General features: G+C 46.5%; 1 protein-coding gene across 4 annotated transcripts in view; it reads right to left on the reverse strand.

Annotated features, from left to right (window-relative positions):
• The window catches only part of USP10 (ubiquitin specific peptidase 10), an 89,876-nt gene extending 70,783 nt beyond the window's left edge, over nt 1-19,093 (reverse strand). For all 4 annotated transcript variants that reach the window (XM_075939978.1, XM_075939976.1, XM_075939977.1 and 1 more), the window contains exon 1: nt 18,936-19,093. In XM_075939978.1, the coding sequence (XP_075796093.1) occupies nt 18,936-18,974 (39 nt within the window). In that variant the 5' untranslated portion in view covers nt 18,975-19,093. The remainder of the gene's footprint in view (nt 1-18,935) is intronic.
• Nucleotides 19,094-21,234: the final 2,141 nt, after the last annotated feature.

Consider the following 21,234-nt stretch of genomic DNA (forward strand, 5'->3'; position numbering starts at 1 on the left):
TGAATGGCTGACTTTATGGTAGTGCAAATGCAATATTGTGAAAGTATGCATTCTTGGCCTCTGGGAGGTATGCTACAGTGTCCTGCATGATTGGGTCTGGCCAGAATTTTCAACTCTACTGCTCTCCAAGTGAACAGGAAAAGCCCCAGGAAAATCTCGTTAATTTCTTATGTGGCCAGCGTGGCAAGCAAATCTCAGGACACGCGGCACGCCTGAGCAGCACATGTGACCATGAGTTCCCAAGGTCACAGACAATCATCAGCATGGGGCGTGCAGGAGATCTTGGACCTCATTGCTGAGAGAGGAGAGAAATCTATTCTCGCAGAACTATGAACCAGCAAAACAAATAGATATCTGTGCCAAGATCGCAAAGGGCAAAGACAAGAAAGGGTATACCAGGGATTCCCAGCAGGGCTGTATGAAAATAAAGGAGCTGGGGCAGACATACCAAAAGACAAGAGGGGAAAATGGACGGTCTGGAGCACCGCTGCAAAAATGCCACTTCTACAAGCAGGTGCATGCAATCCTTGGGGGGACAGGACCCAACCAACTACCCTAGCCAACCCATGGATTCCTCCTAAGACACTCCTCAGGCAAACTCCAGCAGCAATGTGGAGGACAGCATGGTGGAGGAAAGAAGAGCAGAATGGTTAGCAGACAAGTGAGGCAACCAATCTCACTGAAAACCAAAAACTTTTTATAACTTTGGAGACAATCCCTTCCTCCCAGGATGTGTCTCAGTCGGGCACTGAACCAGGGTAGGACACTTCTGGTGACTTCACATTTTTAATCTTCCTAAAAGTGGGTTAACAATTGGGTGTGATCTGTGGCAGCCACTGTACCTACACAGCGGGGGTCACTGGAATAGCTTGTTAACATGTCTGGAGACAGAGAGGAAACACCCTTCACTTCTCCGTGAAGCTCTCAGGAATTCTTTGATCCTTCTCCCAAGGTTTCTGAGAAGGCCTGCCTTATTCCATCCTCCACAGTAGGATACTGCTGGCTTGGCATGGAAAGGTAAGTAGTCTGGCATTGCAGCATAAAACATTGCAGCATAAGGTCCAGGTTTCTGGCCACATTAAGTCAGCATCTGCTCTCTAGCACTCTGTGATTAGTATAAGACTGATATCTCACATGGCAATCTGGATGAAGCAAGGGAAGCTATTAGTTGATGCCTCTGCAGTAAACTTCCATTTGCTCTTCCCTAATGAAGCACTGCTTGAGCCCCTGTCCTGCTGCCACGCCTGGACTCCCTCCCAGCCACCTGTTCCTGTAGGAAGGGAAAAGTTATACTCTCCCAACAAACAGGGGGAAGGTGCCCAACAGAGGGGAGGAACTGCATGAGCCCTCTTCCTCCTGCAGACTTGTGCCCTGGCCTGTCTCTTACTATGCCTGCCACAAAACTACATCCAGCTGCTTCCTTAAGAACTCAGTGTACCTGCTGCATAGTGGCCATTTATCTGTGGCCTTGTACACATCACATCTGTTAAGCTGTTTTGTTTATTCGTGATTAATTATTCTACCTTGTTAGCATCTAATGCTATGACGGTGTTTAAGTTAGTAATAGGGGCAACCACACCAGAGTCTGGGACCCTTAACCTAGGAATCCATGTTGGGTCTCCTCAGGCACTGACTGCTCCGAAACCATCTCAAACTGGGTTTTCCCACCAACCAGTCATCAAGAGTTCTATTTTCCTCAGACTTTTCCCTCCCTGGTGGCTTTATAAGGACTGTATTGCCTCAAGGCTATCTGCCATAGCGGCAGCAGTGAGGGGGTCCATTCTGTTCTACCACCTGACAACAAGGGACAACCCCGCTGCACCTGCAGTGGAGAAATTAGAGGATTACCATCCTCACCAACCCAACCTGCTTGTAGTATCACCAGCCTGCGTCTCCTCTTCAATCACCAGTCCCGGTCAGAATATCGTGGGATTCCCCAGTGCTCCTCCCAGGGGCTCTAAATCAGCCTGAAGGTGGAAGGTCTTGGGCACCTCCACTATTACTAGAGCTATTAAAAAGTGGTTAATTAGGTAACCATGTAACTGCTGAAAATCTGAGGGGTTACAAAGTTACACGCTACAGGCTCTGCAGTATAAATCATATATTGCAGAGCCCACAGCACAGCAAGCTCCTCAGGAGCAGAGCTGGCTGGTATCGCTCCTGACTTTTAAGCTTCTCTGACAACCTGTATCAGAGGCAGCAGTATAAGCCTGGGAGCCTGCATTTAAGCATTAATCCTGGGCTTATCGGTTACCATTATCCGTGAACCATTTAAACAGTTATACTTTTACATCCCTAACCATCACCACTACTAAATCCTCAGGGAAAAAAGGTCACTGTACTCAGGCAGTTTCTTACCATTTTAATCACAGAGCCAAAGGGTTTAATTTAGTGGGTCTAGGCTTCAAGTCCCTTGTTTGTTGCTGTCAGTGTCACTAGTTTGTTTATGTTTGTCATACCTGCATCGGTTATTTTCCCCATTTCTCCATCTTTTGTAATAAAGGTAAAATGTTATTCAAGGATTATTTGCACCTAAACATCACCTTTTTTTTTATTGCACTTACACTGAAGAGAGGGTAGGGAGGAAAAAGGATCTACTTCAGTGCTTAATTAAGTTACAGGTAGTCCCTGATTTGGGGGGGGGGGGGGGGGACAGGAGAGCCTGTACGTCTGGCAAGGTCACTAAGCAGCATCTTTAACCGTGTATGCTACCTATGTCCTTGGAGTAACACATTCCTATCGTCTTTAGACAGACCTTCCTTTTATTCTAACAGATTAGGTTTTATGCTCTACAATGTGTCTCCAAGTCAGCCTTTCACTTTTTGTTACAGTAGGAAATGCAGTGAGACTGCTGCACTCTCTTCCATCCGCAGACAAAAACAGACTATGGATGACACGTTCAAGAGCAAATGCAATCCACCCACTTATACAGGGTACACTTAAGTGAATGAAGGAATACGTTGCTGAAGGAGATGCATATGGAGTGAGAGGCCAGGAGTGTGTACAGGCAACTGGAAGAGAGGAACCTAGAGAAACTTGTTACTCATGTTGGATATGATGGACCAGATGGTGGCTTTTCAGGACGCCTACATGCACAGGCACTCCTCTCCAGCCTTTGTGAACCAAAATTCTCTCCTCATTGATTTCCATAGCCTCTTCTCCCAGGGCCCTAGGAATGCAGAAGGGAGGGTGAAGCGAGGGGGGCAGAATCAAGGGCATCCTCCCACTCAACCCCCAGGGATGCACTGAGACACAAAAGGCTATTCTCGCAATTGTGATCACACCACCACCTCCCTGAAGCTTCTGCCTTGGAGTCTGTGATGCTTGGTATGCGTTTACTGTTTGCTTTGACGACTGCTATGCATTCTGCAATATTTGTTGTGAACTAATAAAGATTATTTGATTCTCTGAAACCAGAACTTTACAGAGTGAAAAAATGCAGAAAAAAAAATCAATGTACAAAAAAAATCCCATAACCAATGTTATATAATTGTTAACAACTGAATAGAGTGAAAACTTAAGTTTAAAAAAGTGTGTGTTCATTTGAATACACAATGGTAGTTCGTTGTGGCCACACACACACACTAGTTGTGGTTCTCACAGGTTAGAGTATGTGCAACTGTGGCTTTCCTTGTCCTCTGCAGTGGTAGGGATAAGAATAAACTCCATGATTCCACTGAGTGGTGTAGGGAGCAGCAACCACGGACAGCAGAGGGTGAAGAGTCAAAGATTTTTGGACTTGCAGGTCAAGCAGCATTTGCAGCAGTTGGGCTTGCTGCCTGAGAAGACCCATTATGTGCTCGTCCATCTCCCTCTCCTTGTCCTGCTGGGACTTCTAGGTCTTTTTCCTGTCCTCTCTTTTTCAGTCATACTGGCCCTTCACGTCCTTAGTTAACAATCTGATGCAGCACTGTCTTTCAGAATCTTAGAGAACACGTCCTCCCTAGTCCTCTTCTTTCTCCTTCTCAGGGTCAGGCATTCTGCAGGTATGAAGGGGGCACCCCTCAAGACTACCACGCCAGAAGCTGCTGATAAAAACAGACATATGTGCCATTGGATTTACAGTCATGAGGGAAAGGGAAGTTTCAAAACTCCCTTCCATTATTTCCATACACAATTTCAAAAAGAAATGCTTACTGACACTTCAGATTTGTAGCAACTCAACACAGCACTGTTCTCCAGCCGCAGCTATGAGTATTTCTCCAAATGGCAAGGGAAGGGTGGATGAATTTTCCATTGCATGAAAAAATAAAATGTTGGTCCCTATTACAGGGGAGAACATGCAGGGCAAGAGCACTGAATACGGGCACTGTTTTTCAGAGGTGGTGGTGATGATTTTAGTTGTTCTCACTCCCGAAGGTTACAAAGGCACATAGAACAGCCACTAATGGCATGTCCCAAAGTTGCCATGCCCCCCATATGCTGCTAGCCCATTTTGCATTGCTGACAGCCAAACTCACTGCATAGTGGTGTGATAAACTATTCTTCTGTGGAGGAAGAAATAAGGCAGACATTCCTAGTAACCTTTGGGGAAAGACAGTAGAGCATATCCAGAAAAGTATAATCAAGATCTTGAGAGATAAAAGGGATATCCCTATCAGGGATGTTAAGTAGCCGTTAATAAGCTGATCGCGTAGTCAATAAGAGGGTTTGCTGCAGCTCTTATTTTTAAATGTAGTAAGAGTTGACAGGTGGCTCTTGCTACATTTAAAAAGCAGAGCCACAGCAGGTTCCACACTGCAGCTCTGTAGTTTCCCCCCTTATTAATGAATCAAGTAGTCAATGCAATTTCCATCGACTAGTCAATTAGCTGATTAAACACAATTTAACAACCTTCTGCAGGACATCCAATTCCTCCTGTCTACTCCAGGCAGGAACATGTGTAGTCTCTCTCTCTTGGGGCTTGTTTTCAACTCAGTGTTATATCGGTGCATTTTAGTGGATCTGTTGAAGACGTAATAAAATGTGAGAGCGCCTCCCACTGACAAAATGCTCAGTTAATGTAATTTATATTGCTCATGCAGGAGAGGGTTGAATCCCTGAGCAATGTAACTTACACCAACTCATGTAGTAGTGTAGACTACGCCTGTCAAAGGTGTGCTCAGTAAGGTCCAATCATCACAAAAATTTCAAAAACATGCAAAACATTTGAAGAGAAAGCAGTTTCTAGTTCATGGGTAGCAGAGCTCAAAAATATGATCAGAGTAATCACTGTCACAGGGAATGAGGAATTGTGGGACATCTTCTGAAGGACTGTTAGGGTTGACTGATAATGGTGTGTCTATACTTTCACTGTATCGACCTCAGCAGGTTGCCCATGGCTCTGTGCCATTAAGGAAGATGGTTTTACTGTGTTGCTGTAGAACAACGGTCTCCAACTTTTTTAACCACAAGATCACTTTTTCAATTTAAGTGCAATGTAAGTTCTACCTCAAACCCAAATACCCTTGCTCGGCTTCCTTTTCCCCTCCTTCTCTGAGGCCCCCTCCCCTGCTCATTCCATCCCCGTTCCTCCACAAATCTCATTCACTTTCACCAGGCTGGGATAGGGGGTTGGGGTGCAGGCTCTGGTCTTGAGCCAAGGAGTCCGAAGTGTGGGAGGGGAAACCCTTAAGGTAGGGAGGTGGGATGGGTTCTGGAGTGGCCTAGGGGATAGGCCATCAGCATCTGGAATACACGGTGGTGGACTCAAGTCGCTCCTCCACCCTGAGGCCCCTACTCCACCCACTCAGGCAGCAGCCTAGCAGCCAATACCAACTGCCCTAGAGATCAAGCTGGCTCCCGCATTAGGAAGGCAGGATAAGGGATGCCCTGAAGGTAGGGAGATGGGGTGGGTCCTGTAGTGGCTTAGGGGATAGGGCAGGGTTGTGGGGACAGCAGGGTTGTGGGCTCAAGTTCCACTCACCCTGAGAGTGGCCAGACCAATGACCCAGGGATGGAGCAATGGAGTTAAGAAAGGTTTACTTCTGCTCCTCCTGAAAGAAGCTGGCATGTACAGCAGTGGTTCTAAGTGCTTCCTCTCATCTACAGGCACAGACCTCACAGCTTCTACTGGCTATAATTCTCCATTAGTGATCAATGGGAGCTAAAAGAAGGAGCGGTGTCTGCAGGCAAGGGAAGAATATGGAGACCCCCTGCTCTGCTCTGACTCTCTCTCAGGGGCTGCAGGGTTGCAGCAACAAGCCAGCCACTTCCAGGAGCAGCAATTCCCACAGGGACAATTACTCCAGACACAGACATAACAGGTTAGGCATTTTAGAACTCACTACTCACAGAATTACATTTAAACATAGGAGAAATGAAAGTTATGGAATGCACAGACAAGTTAAAAAATAACCCACTTTGGAAGCAGTAAAAGTAACAACCACCCATGTATATGTTGGGTCAGGAGATGAGAAGGAAGGACAGTGTGTTCGTGGGAGACACACACACACATACACACAATGTGAGTGACAGAGCTCTCTCCAAGCTCCCTCCATCCCCTTCTCTCTGTGTGGAGACAGGATACAGGAGTGGGGAGAAGAGGGACGCCCTGACATCAAACCCCCCCTCTTCTCTCTCCCAAACCCTGCACAGCAAGCAGGAGGCTCCAAAGCAGAGGGCAGGAGCAATATGACTGTACGTGGAGAGGCAACTGAACCATCAGCACCTGAGAGCTTCCTGGCCAAAGCAGTCAGGATCATCTGTCAGAGGCTCCAAAATCTACTAGTAGATCCCGATCTACCAGATGGTGACCACTGCTGTAGAAAGATGTTTACATAAGCTGGAGACACATCTGAGCAGACACATTCACATATGGGTAGATGTAAGTCACTGTGTAATCTAGGGATGTAAAATCCCATTTAATTAACCAGTTTAACCGATTAAACAGGGATGGAGGGGCCATGCCAGCCCAACCATAGCAACCCGTCTAGCAAGGCTCAGGTGTCCCTGTCCATGGCATACTGGGCCCTCCGCAGGCGGGGACTGCTCCAGCTGAACTAGAGCCCCCCTTCCGCCTGCGCCAGGCCTCTAGAGCAGGAGCAGCCCCCTACCTCCAGCAGGTGGTGTGCTGCTTTAGCCCTCCCCAGTTAACCGTAATAGGTAAGCATCACTCCGTAAGGAGAATGCTTACCAGTTAACCAATCACATTCCTAGTGTCAACCTAACTTTGTAATGTATGAGAGGCAGCAGCATGGGGTGGCAGGAGGGAGCCAGTCCACCAGGGGAGCCAGTTTAAAAACCAGCTCCCCACCACCCCATGCTGCTGCCTCTGATACACAGACAGCAGCCCCTGTCAATGGGGGTTCCGAGCTCCCCATGGAAAGAGACTGGTCCACGGGAGGAGGAGTAGCATCTGTCCGCGGTGAGCTCAGACCCCCAGCAAACAGGAGCTGCTGGCATGGACCAGCCTTTTTATGGCAAGCCCGAGCCACCACAGAAGCTGCTTCACAATAGCCTCCCCTTCCCAACTCCACCATGCTGCTGCTTTGATAAAGGCAGCAGCATGGGGGGGGGGGGGGGCACCATGCAACTGGTGCTGGGGGGAACTGGCTCTTAAGGCAGCTCCTCCAGCACCAGCTCCTGCCTGCCCCCCCTCGCTGCTTATGTAGGATGCAGCAAAGGCTGGGGGAGGTGGTCCACGGAGCCAGCCTGCCCCCCTCATGCTCCACACTGCTGCCTATCAAAGGCAGGAGCTCAGGTGTTGGGGAGGCGGGCGGACCCTGTGCTCAAGCGGAACCTGCTTAAAGCCAGCTCCTCACATGCACTGGCTCCTCTTACCCTTCTATCCCGTTTGCTGTCTCTGATAGAGGCATCAAGGGAGAGGGAGGAATGTGTGTAGTCAACAAGATTAACCAATAAGCCCAGGTTTATCAGTCATTCGTATAGTCGACTATACATTGACATCCATATTCTCTTCCTTTCTCTCAAACTAAACAAACTAAGATGGTAAACTCTAAAATGTCATTAACAGTAAAATAGCTACAATGCTTCAAAACCTTAACAGCAGATTTCTGGATATTTTAATCCAACTACTATGAAGTCAGCATAGTCCTCACTTTGAAACAGTACATATTAGCCAGCACATTAATAAAATAGTATATAGTGTTTTCTCCTTTGGTTTCAAATCCACTTAAAAAATTCTTAGTAAGATCTGCAAATATTTTATAAGCAGCAGTACAAGAATCGCTCACACTGTTACTTACACAACACCAGTTCAAGTAGCTAGAAGATATTAAACTAACAAAGCTTCAGTGAATAAGAACATTTTTTCTGATTTCATGCTTGCCAACAATTAGAGATGTAAAATCCCATTAAATTAGTTTATGGGTTAAACATTAAGTTTAACCAATTAATCGTTTAAAAAGGGTGGGTGGAGGGGCTGCTCCAGCCCAGCGCAGCAGGAGTGCTCCCTCCCCCGCTGCGGTTAGGAGCAGCTATAGCACCTGGGCCAGGCGCTGCTCTGGCCAGGCTGGAGTGCCCAACATCCACAGCATATGTGATGTGTTGAACCTTGTGCTTAGATGAGAAAATGCCTACAATATACAACCTAACATTTTGAACTGTGGCTACCACGTAAAAAGTCTTTATGGAGCACTCTCTGACAATGTACATAGCATGATTTGGAAAGCATCCTCTTTGGAAAATCATGGGAGACAGGAGAGATTCCAGAAGACTGGAAAAGGGCAAATATAGTGCCAATTTATAAAAAGGGAAATAAGAACAACCCAGGAAACTACAGACCAGTTAGTTTAACTTCTGCGCCAGGGAAGATAATGGAGCAAGTAATTAAGGAAATCATCTGTAAACACTTGGAAGCTGGCAAGGTGATAGGGAACAGCCAGCATGGATTTGTAAAGAATAAATCATGTCAAACCAATTTGATAGCTTTCTTTGATAGGATAACGCATCTTGTGGATAAGGGAGAAGCGGTGGATGTGGTATACCTAGACTTTAGTAAGGCGTTTGATACGGTCTCGCATGATATTCTTATAAAAAAACTAGGCAAATACAACTTAGATGGGGCTAATATAAGGTGGGTGCATAAGTGGCTGGATAACCATCCTCAGAGAGTAGTTATTAATGGTTCACAATTCTGCTGGAAAGGTATAACTAGTGAGGTTCCAAAGGGGTCTGTTTTTGGACTGGCTCTGTTCAATATCTTCATCAACGATTTAGATATTGGTATAGAAAGTACGCTTACTAAGTTTTCAGATTATACCAGGCTGGGAGGGGTTGCAACTGCTCTGGAGGATAGGGTCATAATTCAAAATGATCTGGACAAACTGGAGAAATGGTCTGAGATAAACAGGATGAAGTTTAATAAAGACAAATGCAAAGTGCTCCATTTAGGAAGGAACAATCAGTTTCACACATACAGAATAGGAAGCGACTGTCTAGGAAGGAGTACGGCAGAAAGGGATCTAGGGGTTATAGTGGACCACAAGCTGAATATGAGTCAGCAGTGTGATGCTGTTGCAAAAAAAGCAAACATGATTCTGGGATGTATTAACAGGTGTGTTGTGAGCAAGACATGAGAAGTCATTCTTCTGCTCTTCTCTGCGCTGGTTAGGCCGCAGTTGGAGTGTTGTGTCCAGTTCTGGGCACCGCATTTCAAGAAAGATGTGGAGAAATTGGAGAGGGTCCAGAGAAGAGCAACAAGAATGATTAAAGGTCTAGAGCCGTGGTCACCAACCAGTAGATCGCGAGCTACTGGTAGATCTCAGGGGCTCTAAGAGTAGCTCTCGAGCCCTCTCTGAACTGTGCATCTGCGCAGTACGTTTACATTAGATTTCCTCATGTAATGTAGACGGGGCTTCAAGGAAGGGGCGGGGCAGTAGATCTTTGCCTGTTCTGAGACTTAAAAAGTGATCTTGGGTGTAAAAAGGTTGGAGACCACTGGTCTAGAGAACATGACCTGTGAAGGAAGGCTGAAAGAATTGGGTTTGTTTAGTTTAGAAAAGAGAAGACTGAGGGGGGACAGGATAGCCGTTTTCAGGTATCTAAAAAGGTGTCATAAGGAGGAGGGAGAAAACTTGTTCATCTTGGTCTCTGTGAATAGAACGAGAAGCAATGGGCTTAAACTGCAGCAAGGGAGGTTTAGGTTGGACGTTAGGAAAAACTTCCTAACTGTCAGGGTAGTCAAACACTGTAATAAATTGCCCAGGGAGGTTGTGGAATCCCCATCTCTGGAGATATTTAAGAGTAGGTTAGATAAATGTCTATCAGAGATGGTCTAGACAGTATTTGGTCCTACTGTGAGGGCAGGGGACTGGACTCGATGACCTCTCGAGGTCCCTTCCAGTCCTAGTATTCTATGATGTGTTTTTAAGCAAGACTTGTAGCGCTAGTTTGGAGCCATAAGTGCAACTTCTGCAGTAAACCTATCACAATGAAGTCTTTCCAGCACAATCAAGATATTCCCAAATTGAGGTCTGTGGAACACTTACTGGTGGCCCACAGAAAGTCAAATGACACTGCTGGCTCCCCCAAATTTCCAGTTGCTAAACTGGCACAAAAATACATCTTCAAATATGATACACTTTCCTAATAATGTTTTACCACAAACGGAGCTACTGTGGAACCACCTGATACTATGCAATCATGAACCAAAAGGGATGTCATCCAGAGGAATGTAAAAGAACAGGAGGAGACACATGAGACAATCTCTACATTAAATGTGGGCCAAACAAGAGTCTGATAACCTTTGCTGTGATTATAAACTGTTGCTCCTAGTGACACTTTTGTTGATAGAGATAGGCAAGGGCAAGCTGGCTGACAAAGACTGGAGAGAGTGAGCATTGCCAGCACTACATAGCCTGTTCTGAATGCTAGTCCACTCACTGATATGAAAAATGAAACATAAAATGTCAGTGTGCCTTAAGTTGTACTTGTATGCAATTTAAGAAAGGAAAAAGGAAAAAAAACAATGTGACAATCATAGCCCAAAGAAGGATTTTGAAGGAAAAACAGAAAGAATACTTTCAGAATAACTTAATCAGCATTTTGCACTACACTGCTTTTGTGGTTGATATCAGTAACAATTGTATGAAATTTTTTGTCTGAGACCCCAGCAATTACTATAACTACTATAGGCATGAATCATTATTAGCAGGGCTCGCCGAACCACAGCAAGCCCCACTCGCCAGCTACACTGTCCGGCGATCTGTGTATGCGCAGATTGTAACCTGGAAGAGCTGGGTTCAGGCAATCTACTCGCCATAGGTGAGTAGATTGTATTATTTGTCGAGTATGTAAAGATCAATACTCTCCCTATAGCAAAACAGTAAATATCATATGATGGTAGAAAGGGCCTTTTTCAATAGGTATTGTTATAGATTATTTTTTTTATGTCTGCAGAGGAACCACCATCAACAAAGTAGTTTTCATCACAAGCAAATCTCTTTCTGCGTATAAAGGATGTACAGATTCTTTACTTCTAACACGGATCATAATAGTGGTGATATATCCATGACAAACATGTAGTGTTCAAAGGGAAAAGAACTGACAGTTACTGCAATAACTTGTAAGTGATGTCTGAAATGAAAAATCCTCTCCACTGTACTGAGGGAATACAGATCACACTACACTATTGTTGCGGTTCTAGAATATTTAGCCCAGTTCCAACAAAACAAAACCTCAAAAAGCATCTGCCATGCTCATACTGTTGGAGGGAAATCAATCTTAACATATTTTTTAAAAATATTTCCCCATACTTTATTACCATTAAGGCAGTGGTCTCCAACCGTTTTACACCCAAGATCACTTTTTAAATCTCAGAACAGGAGAAGATCTACCGCCCGCCCCTTCCTTGAAGCCCCGCCCTCTCTATTCTCCTCCTGACCACCACTTGCTATCCTCAGCCCTTACTTACACACACTGATAAACAGTTTATTTTTAAATTATGTGATATATACAATTAAAATCACATGTTTACAGTTATGAAATAAATGGTCTTTTTTATTTACATGCTATTTAAATCTAAAATGAAGCATTTATAATTATACATTTTGTGGGGACAGAGTTCTATGGCTGGAGGAAGGAGAGAGGGAACAGGGTGCTGGGAGGGGAGAGGACAGAGTTCTGCAGCAGGGGACAGAGTGCCAGTGGGGACAGAGTTAGGAGAGTGGGGACGGGAATAGGGACAGAGTTCTGTAGGTGGGAACAGGGGAGTGGGGACAAAGTTCGGGGAGTGGGGACAGCATTCTGTAGCTGGGGAGTGGGGTGCCAGTGGAAGCAGAGTCCCCCGCATCTGCCTCCTCCCAGGATTCCGCCCCCCCCCCCCGAAGGAAACCAGTGTGTGCCTGCCCAGGGGGCTGACCCCCTACTCCCAACGCAGGAAAGCCCCGCGCGCGCCTCCCCCAGGGCTGACTCTCCCCTCCTGTGCGGTGCAGGGAGCCAATGCTCCCTCCCACTGTACGCCTGGCAGAGCAGCTAGCGCACTTCCAGAATCGCCGGAAGTGGCGCTAAGCTGCGGGAATTTTGTCCATCCCCGGGAAGCCGACACTACCTCCATTTTCACTTGAGGTAAGTAGTGGGGCTTCTCAGGGGTGGGAGGAAAATGGGGGCAGGGCAGACAGGACGCCTTACGATCGACTGGTTGAGGCCTCGAAATTGACCAGTCGATCGCGATCGACCTGTTGGTGACCACGGCTTTAAGGAAAGCTTAGAAACTAGAATTTTTACACAGAGAGCTCTACTATTTAAAAAAAAAAAAAAAAAGCCCTCTCCCTCTCTTTTTGAAAACCAATCCTGTTCCACATTTTAAAGAATTTAAATATAAAATCAACTTTGGCACTTTTCTCCCCTTATCCAAAGTGATGCGTTACCTTAGCTTCATGACGTACTGCACTGGAAGATCAGAATAATCCATTCAAATGAATTACCCAACTATCCAAACTAGTGGCAGCAGAAAAATGTGCAGAGGTAACAAGCAATAACAGTGAACTGCAGGCTGAGGTTTATTATCTGACTTCCAAAATAAAAGACAGCTAAAGGATTAAAAAAACTTTTATTGATTCTTAGTAATAATTTGATCAATACATATTATGAAAATGATGCCACAACAATCTCCTCAGATTATAAACTACATGGAACAAAAAACATGAGTTGCGCTTCATTTACAAAGCTCATGTAAATTAACGTCACTGCTTTCATGATTAACAACAGTGTGACTCTCACACAGTATTAAACACTTATTTCAATTTCTCCTACACTGCAAAATAAAAATCTATAATAGGGTATGGGCATCCTTGACGATCTTTTAAAAAATGCATTCCTGAAAACAATATGCAACAGAACTTTAATAAGCCCCTTCAAGACAATCCCTCAACCAGCGTTCCCTCTAAGGCTTTCCATCTGTGAGCAGAGTGAGTTTTGTCTTGTGTACCAATATTGACATCATGTGCGCTTCTTTGGATGTGTGCGACTGTGGCACCCACCAGGTACTAAATATATATATAATATTTAAATTGTTGTGCAAGAAAAAAATAAAATGGATAATTAACAAGGTGCATGACACTGCACCCACCCACCGTGAAAACCACCCAGCTCACTGGCCCCTACCCCCAACACACACTGTGCATGCCCCACTACCTGTGCCCTCCATCAGGATCACACATGGCCAGATGGTAACTGTATAGAACTGGCTGGCTGCAAAGCTGGGCACAACTACAGCAGTGTGTGGGTGGGGGGTAGGCAATATGCCCCTCATATGCCACCAGATATGCCAGGGTGACAGTATCTGTTCCCTAAACACAAAAAGCCATTACCTGGGCCTAGTGCCCACAGCCCAAGCACCACTGCCTAGAGACCTGTGCCTAGTCCCACATCTCGCCTACCCTCCTACCCCCATCGCCAGAGACCTGTGTCTGGCCCCACACCTCGCCTGTTCCCCCCCGCCATCGCCCAGAAACCAATGTCCAGACCTGCATCTTACCACCCTCTCCCCCTACCAACACAAAATTTACCTGTGCCCAGTACCTTCAACCACCAAGACGGCTGGTGCCTTTGCCCCCCACCTGCCCAGCTACTGTGCCAGGCCCTGCTGTCCTTGGTCCCACTGGTACTGAGTCCGGTACCTGCCCCGCCAGGCTCCCACATAATGGCTCCAGCCCTGGCTGCTAGAGCAGCTGCCTGCTGCCCATCAGGCAGTTGTGTGGTTCTCCGTAGGAGCACACCTTGAGAGGGAACCCTGCCCTCAATCAAGGATCACCCAACTTTACCCCACTCGGTATAATCAATGGAGAAAAAGAGAGGACTTGCAAAAGGCTCTGAAGGTTAAAAAACTTGGGCTGCTTCAGTCCCAGACAATTAAAAAGAACTCCAAAATACAATGCTGATGTTAGGATCGGATGCAAATCAACTAGGTATAAAGACGGTTATACTCAATCAAATACATACCACTATACCTAATGAACATAACTTTTTGAACTAATTTTAAACAAGTCTACAGAGTTAAACTATGAATACATTAGCACTAACTTTGATTTGTACAGAGTTATATATTTTAAGTAATCTAAAACACTGTAATCCTATTACACTATTTAGACAAAATATTAAGATTGTATCACTTCTCCCTTTCCTTCATCCAACCCTGAAAACAATCACTCATCACTGGCAATATCACTCAAAAGAATCCCTAAAATAGGCAACTAGTAATTACATAAAACAGACATATGGATTTCAAATCAGTTTTTAAATGGATCAAAATCTCCTAAGGATTTTCTGCTATGAAGCACCTTTATTCTGTACAATGTTCCTTAATCCTAAATTGTATGTTAAATGATCACAAATAAAGCACTTCAACTAAAAAGAAAAACTGCAGTCCTAGCAAGTGTAATTCTTTGTAAATGAACATCTACATTGCTGACATGGCATTAAAGTGACAAATGACTATAATCCAATGGCCCAAGGCCAGCAAGTTCTATAACAAACAGATCTGTTTTATATGACACAGCATGCTGCACGTGTATCACAACAAATGGAAACTGAACAGCAAAATTGTGTATATGCAAAACCATCACTTTGCACCCTTCAGCTTTAGAACTACTTTTAACAGTTACATGAATGGGGGTAGTAGTGGGTCTAAACAACAAGCAAGCTCTCAGACACTATATAATCTGTAAATAAGCAAATCACAGTATCAGTTCTAAAATAAGGACTCAACTCATTTTTGGAAGGGGGAAAAGCAAACTGAAAAAGTTACAAATTTCCCTTCGTTGCTTGTGTAGTAGAATCAATGTGTCAAAGAACAAAACAAGCAAAAATGATTCATCCCACTTTTGCATTCCTTTCCCCATTTAATTTGTTTCAGAGTAATTTTTAAGCTCCCAATGTAATATAGTTTCAATGTTAATGTTAAAACAAAACTTAACACGCGTAACGTTATATGCAACAGAACAGTGATACAACAGGTTTATTTCAAGTTCTGTCTGTGAAGCAGAAAAAAAAAAACCCTAACAGATTTTTAACATGCTAAGAACACACCCATAAACACTCCTGTCATTCTATTACACTTATGTGTTTGATGAAACTGATGAAATAGCTTCATTAAATAAGTAAAAAATGTGTACATTTGAATTACACTGAGATATTCTCAAATGTATTTTGTACAGCACATGGTCAAAACTGTCATTTCAAGATTTTTTTTTTAAAAATAGCACATACTATTACCTCAACAGAAAAAAAAAATACAGTAAACATGGAATTAAAACCCATGGATTCAGTTTCTCCACACCACTGAAGTTACTCTCTGGATGATGAGATTGCTCTGCTGAAAACAGACTGTATGTTTCACCGATCCCAAAAGGGACAAAGAGAAGCAGAATAACTTTTCCTTGAAGACAAATATTTCTCAATCAAGACAAATTCAGTATTTAGTGACATAGAAAAATAAATGATTTATACCTTTACTGGGTCTGTTCATAATGCAAATATGTTAATAAGTTAGCAATGTAGTATAGGGATGTAAGCGAACAGTCAATTATCCGATAAACAAAAGCTTATTGGATAATTGAGTAGTGACTCGACTAATCTTTTCCCTCTGTCATAGTTGCCTCTATCAGAGGCAGCAAGTGGGGGAAGCAGGAGTCGGGGGTGAGGGCAGCCAGCTTTTAAGCCGGCTCCCCCCAGCACCGTCTCCGGGGTGCCACCTCCCCCACTGCTGCTTCTATCAGAGGCAGTGCGGGAGTGACAGTCTGCAGGGGCCCCAGAGGGGAGCTGAGTCCCCCTGTGGACAGGGGCTGCTGTCGCTAAGCAGCCCCTGTCCAGAGCAGCCAGGGCTGTCCACTGCAAACACTGGCTGCTGGACTCAGCATGAGCCAGGACCAAGGTCCCAGATGTGTGCCTCTGCATTTTAACTATAGTAAGAGCAGCCGGGCTCTTACTACATTTAAAATGCAGAGCCACAGCACAGGTGGCTCCCAGAAGTGGCATAAACCGGGACTGCTTAGTCCTGGCTCAAGCTGGCTTCTGGAGCTACCCCCACTGCAGCTCTGCAGAGCGATCCTATTGACTAACTGTATATTTATAGTCAATACAAATTGTGTCAACTAAAAGATTAGCTAGGTAACCACAATTTGACATCCTTAATGTCTCATGCTCACAGACAACTCACATCAAAACACACTCAATTTCATCCTAATATTGTGTCATCTCAAAATTATCAAAAAATCCATCACATTTACATCTAAAATTGCATTTTCACACACACAAAAAGAACTTTTTCTGTTTTCTCTTCAGTTTCTCTATTTGGGAACTGCAGTCCTATGGATGCATTCATAATTCCCCACCCCCTCAAATATTCTCTGCCTACTTTAGCTTTTAAAGCATGTCTTCCCACAATGTTATCTGGCAGTGAGGTCAGAATAAAAATATGGAGAATTGGATTATAATAAATATTCACAGAGATTTAAACAAATTTTAAAAACTAAAATATCATCAGATATCAGCATATCAAAGTTGTAAAGTGTCAAGAATTGATTTTTAAAAAATGCAAGTTCATTTTCTGAAGGATGCACAAACTTCAGTCCTGATTCTGCAAAGACTTACATGCTTAACTTTATCTACAGAGTAGTCCCACTAACAATAGTACTACTCATGGATTGAGTAGCCTTGAAGATACTCATTGTGAAAAGTATCTATTGGAAAAAAAGAACAAAGTTTCATGTACAGCCCACTTTAAAGTGCTACCAGACTATTTGTAGTAATTAAAGTGCTATCAGGCTATTTATTGTTTTTTAAGTTTTTCCTGTTACAGATGAACTCTGCTACCCCCTGAAGCTTTTAATTACTACAATATGCATATAAATTATCAGTTGTGGGCTTTTTCTTTACATAGAGACTTGAACTAAGCACCAATAGAAAAATATCTGTTATTCTCCCCCAGGAAAAACGGAACTTCTGTCTTTTGCACTGCACCTTGGTAATAACTGCACAAAACACTGCTTATTTTACTCACTTGTGACTGGGATGGAAGGGAACCCAAAAAAACTTTAAAATGTATATTTTGTGTTTCTCTGAATTTTCTTTATGGTATGTATTGTATTCTGTCTGATCAATCACTTTAGAAAAAAAACTGAATTAACTTGCATAAACTGCTTCCAGAGGAACTGGAAAGGAAACAAAACTTTGTAACTCTTACATTTCATTATAAACATTAAAACCTGACAAACAAGCCTCACAAACTAATTGCCTCCAGCAATGAAGTGGCAACAAAATGAGCCATCTCAAAAATCAAGCCTGATAAGAAATTCACTAGTTTTCATCCCATCTACACTTGGCTTAAAAAAAACACAACCGCCACATTAATGCACTACTTTTACTACATATAAATACTGTGATGAATGACTTTCAGAAATATATGCTACACAATACATTATCGCCTCTTTCAAAACACGTGTTTTCTTAACCTTTTTCAACCAGTAAAACAGAACTCTTATTTGTATTATACTTAAATTTGATCAAGATTTTTTTTTAATAGAAACACAAGTCAGTCGATGCAGCATATTTTATTCTCCAATAGTTTGACTGGGGACAAAACCTGCATCCACAAAGCAGACCGTGTTCAACCGCTTGTCCCATTCAATCACTTGTTTTTGTAAACACTGGCGATTGGACCAAAGCAGCAAGCCTGAAGGGCTAACTTCCCTTCAAGTTCCAACACTCATGCCAAAGCTCCCGCGAAGGCAGGATTTTTATGCCATGCATAGGGGCCGTGGCTGGTGTATTACACACTTGCGATGTGCACATCCCGTCCTAAGCCCCTCCCCTCCCCACTGGCGAGTTTGGTGGCACTTTCAAGACGAAACACATGCGCGCGAGGCCACCCGCTCTCCCGAGCCGCGCTTCGGAAGCGAGCCGCGCGCGCGCTAAGCAAGGGGCTAGTTCTCCAAGGGCCCCCGGGCGCCGTGTGCCTGCTGGAGCAGGCCCGCAGGGCTGCCCCCTCCGACACGGGGCTGGCTGGTTGCGCGCGCGCGCACCGGGCCCCGCACCCCCCCAGCGCCGCGCGTGGCGATCTCGTTACACTCCAGCCCTGTGCAGCCCCGCGCGGCGGAGGTGCGCTCGGGAAACCCGCACCCCCCCCCCAACTCATTCCCCTCCCCCCCCTCGCAGCCCCTCCCCCATCAACCCCCCCCCCCTCCGCCCAGCCCCGGAGGGAGGCAGCTCCAACACGCCGCAAAGGGCACCCAGGAGGCCGCCCCTTCCCCGCCAGCGGGGCCAGGGTCCCGTCTCCCCTCACGGGCTGCCGGCGGGGACGGGCTGCCGCCTCGCCGGGGGGGGGGGGGGGATTCGGGCCCCGCCGCTCCCCTGAGGCGATTCAATGAGGCTGCAGAATCACCCCGGGCCTAGTCCCGGGCAGCGTGCTGCCCCCGGGCCGGCGGGGCCAGGGAGCCGGTGAGGGCGGGGCCGGCTCCCCCGCCGCCCCGCCCGGCGGGCCCCGGGCCGGGCAGTACCTGAGCGCTGTGAAAGGCCATGGCGCCCCCCGCTTCCATGGGGAGCTCGGCGTCCGCTCGGCTCCTCACGCCGCTGCCCCCGCCGCCGCCATCTTCTCACTCGCGCACACACACCGCCGGGCGGGCGGGCGGGAGCCAGGGCGCCTGCGCGCAGCTCGCGCCGCCAGCAGGGGGAAGGGCACTGCGCCTGCGCGCCGCTGGGGCAGGAGGGGGGGAGCAGAGGGGTGGAGCCTGTAAGCGGAGCCAGAACGAAACGGGGAGGGGAGGGGAGGGGAGGGGGGAGATGGAGTCGTCCAGGGGGCTTTGGGCCTCTCCAGTCCAGAGACGCTTCTAAGCCACTGAGTGTGGGATCCAGCCAGCCTGGTCTCTCTGCTTGTGGGGGCTATACAGAACCCCCCCTCGTATCTTGGGAGGGAGCTGGGCTGCAATAAAGCCTCCCAAACACCCTGACACTTACTGCCCAGGAGGCTGGTGCTCTGCCCTTTAAATCTCATAAGTGTCAGTCCTTGGCCTGCACTGAGGTACAGGTGCAGGAACCTGCCAGTGGAAACCTGGCCTTCCCTGGAGTTGCCACATGTTCCACTGCAGGGAGAATTTTGCTTAGGTCAGGCTGACTCTGCCTTCTGCAAGGCTGCTGGCAGTGGCAAGATGTCTGTGCCTCTAAAGTTCTAGTGCAGATCCCAGGAAGTGTCACCTTAAGGCAGCTGGTTTTCATTCAGTTGCATCACACAGGTGATGGCACTGTCTGCCCAGCTGGAAAAACTCAGAAAGATGATGTTAATATGAACCACAAAAACTCAAAAAGATGATGTTAATATGAACCACAAGTAGACAAGCCATTTGTGCACAGTATAAAATCGGAAGCTTCAGGGGGTAGCCGAGTTAGTCTGTTACAGAAAAATAACAACAAATGGTCTGGTAGCACTTTATAGACTAACAAAACACGTAGATGATATCATGAGTTTTCATGGGCCAGGCGGCGGCTTTGCTCGGGTGTCCCTGGTCTGCTGGGGGGGTCCAGCGGCTTTGCTGGACCCCCCCAGCAGACTAGGGGGACAGGAGCAAAGCCGCGGAGCACACCCGCTGCGGGCGTGCTCCAAGGCTTTGCTCCCCGTCTCCCTGCAGACCAGGGAGATGGGGAAAAAAGCCTCAGAGCACGCCAGCAGTGGGACAGCCGCGGCGCATCTGGACTGTCCCGCTGCCCGCGTGCTCTGCGGCTTTGCTCCGCGTCTCCCAGGTCAGCAGACCAGGGAGATGGAGCAAAGCCGTGGAGGACTTGGGCGGTCCCGCCACCCCCGTCTCCCTGGTCTTCTTGGGGGGGGGGGGTACAGCTAGTGCCCCCCCAGCAGACCAGGCTTTTATTGCCTACCCCTGGGGTAGAGCAGCTGGGGGCTGCCGGGTTGGCCCCGCAGCGCCGCTCCGGACCAACCCAGCAGCACCCCAGCTGCTCTGCCCCAGGCGTCCTGATTCAGCCGCTGCTGGTCAGTTTCAGCAGCGGCTGAATCAGGACGCCTGGGGCAGAGCAGCTGGGGTGCTGCTGGGTTGCTCCAGTAGCGCCGAGGAGCCGCGCTATTGGAGCAACCCAGCAGCACCCCAGCTGCTCTGCCCCAGGCGTCCCCAAGTCAGCCGCTGCTGAAACTGACCAGCGCTGACTACAGGAAGCCCGAGGCAGAGTTGCTCTGCCCCAGGCTTCCTGGAATCAGCCACTGATCAGTTTCAGCAGCAGCTGACTTGGGGACGCCTGGGTTTCTTAAGTTGAATCTGTATGTAAGTCAGAACTGGCATCCAGATTCAGCCACGGTTGAAACTGATCAGTTTCAGCAGCGGCTGACGCCAGTTCCGACTTACATACAGATTCAACTTAAGAATAAACCTACAGTCCCTATCTTGTACGTAACCCGGGGACTGCCTGTATAAAAAAAGTGTTCCTCATCCACTTGGCTTTTGGTAACAGCGGTTACCCCCAATCTATTTAAGGTGAAATTGCACTCAAGGCATTTACTAACATATCAGCATTTGCAGTGTGAGAAAATCACACAGCTTAATTTCTTAGGCCATGTCTACACTAGCAAACTTACAGTGGCACAGATATACTGAGACAGCTGTGCCACAGTAAGATCACTTGTGTAGCTGTTTGGGTGAACAAAAAAGAGCTCTCCTGTCAACATAATAAAACCATCTAAACAAGTGGTGGTAGCTATGTTGGCGGAAGGAGCTCTCTTGCTGATATAGCACTGTTGCATTTGAGCACTTATGTGGGCAAAACTTATGTCACTGAGGAGGGGGATCTTTTTCACAC

Source organism: Pelodiscus sinensis, chromosome 12, assembly GCF_049634645.1.
Source record: "Pelodiscus sinensis isolate JC-2024 chromosome 12, ASM4963464v1, whole genome shotgun sequence".
In the NCBI taxonomy this organism is placed as follows: domain Eukaryota; kingdom Metazoa; phylum Chordata; order Testudines; family Trionychidae; genus Pelodiscus; species Pelodiscus sinensis.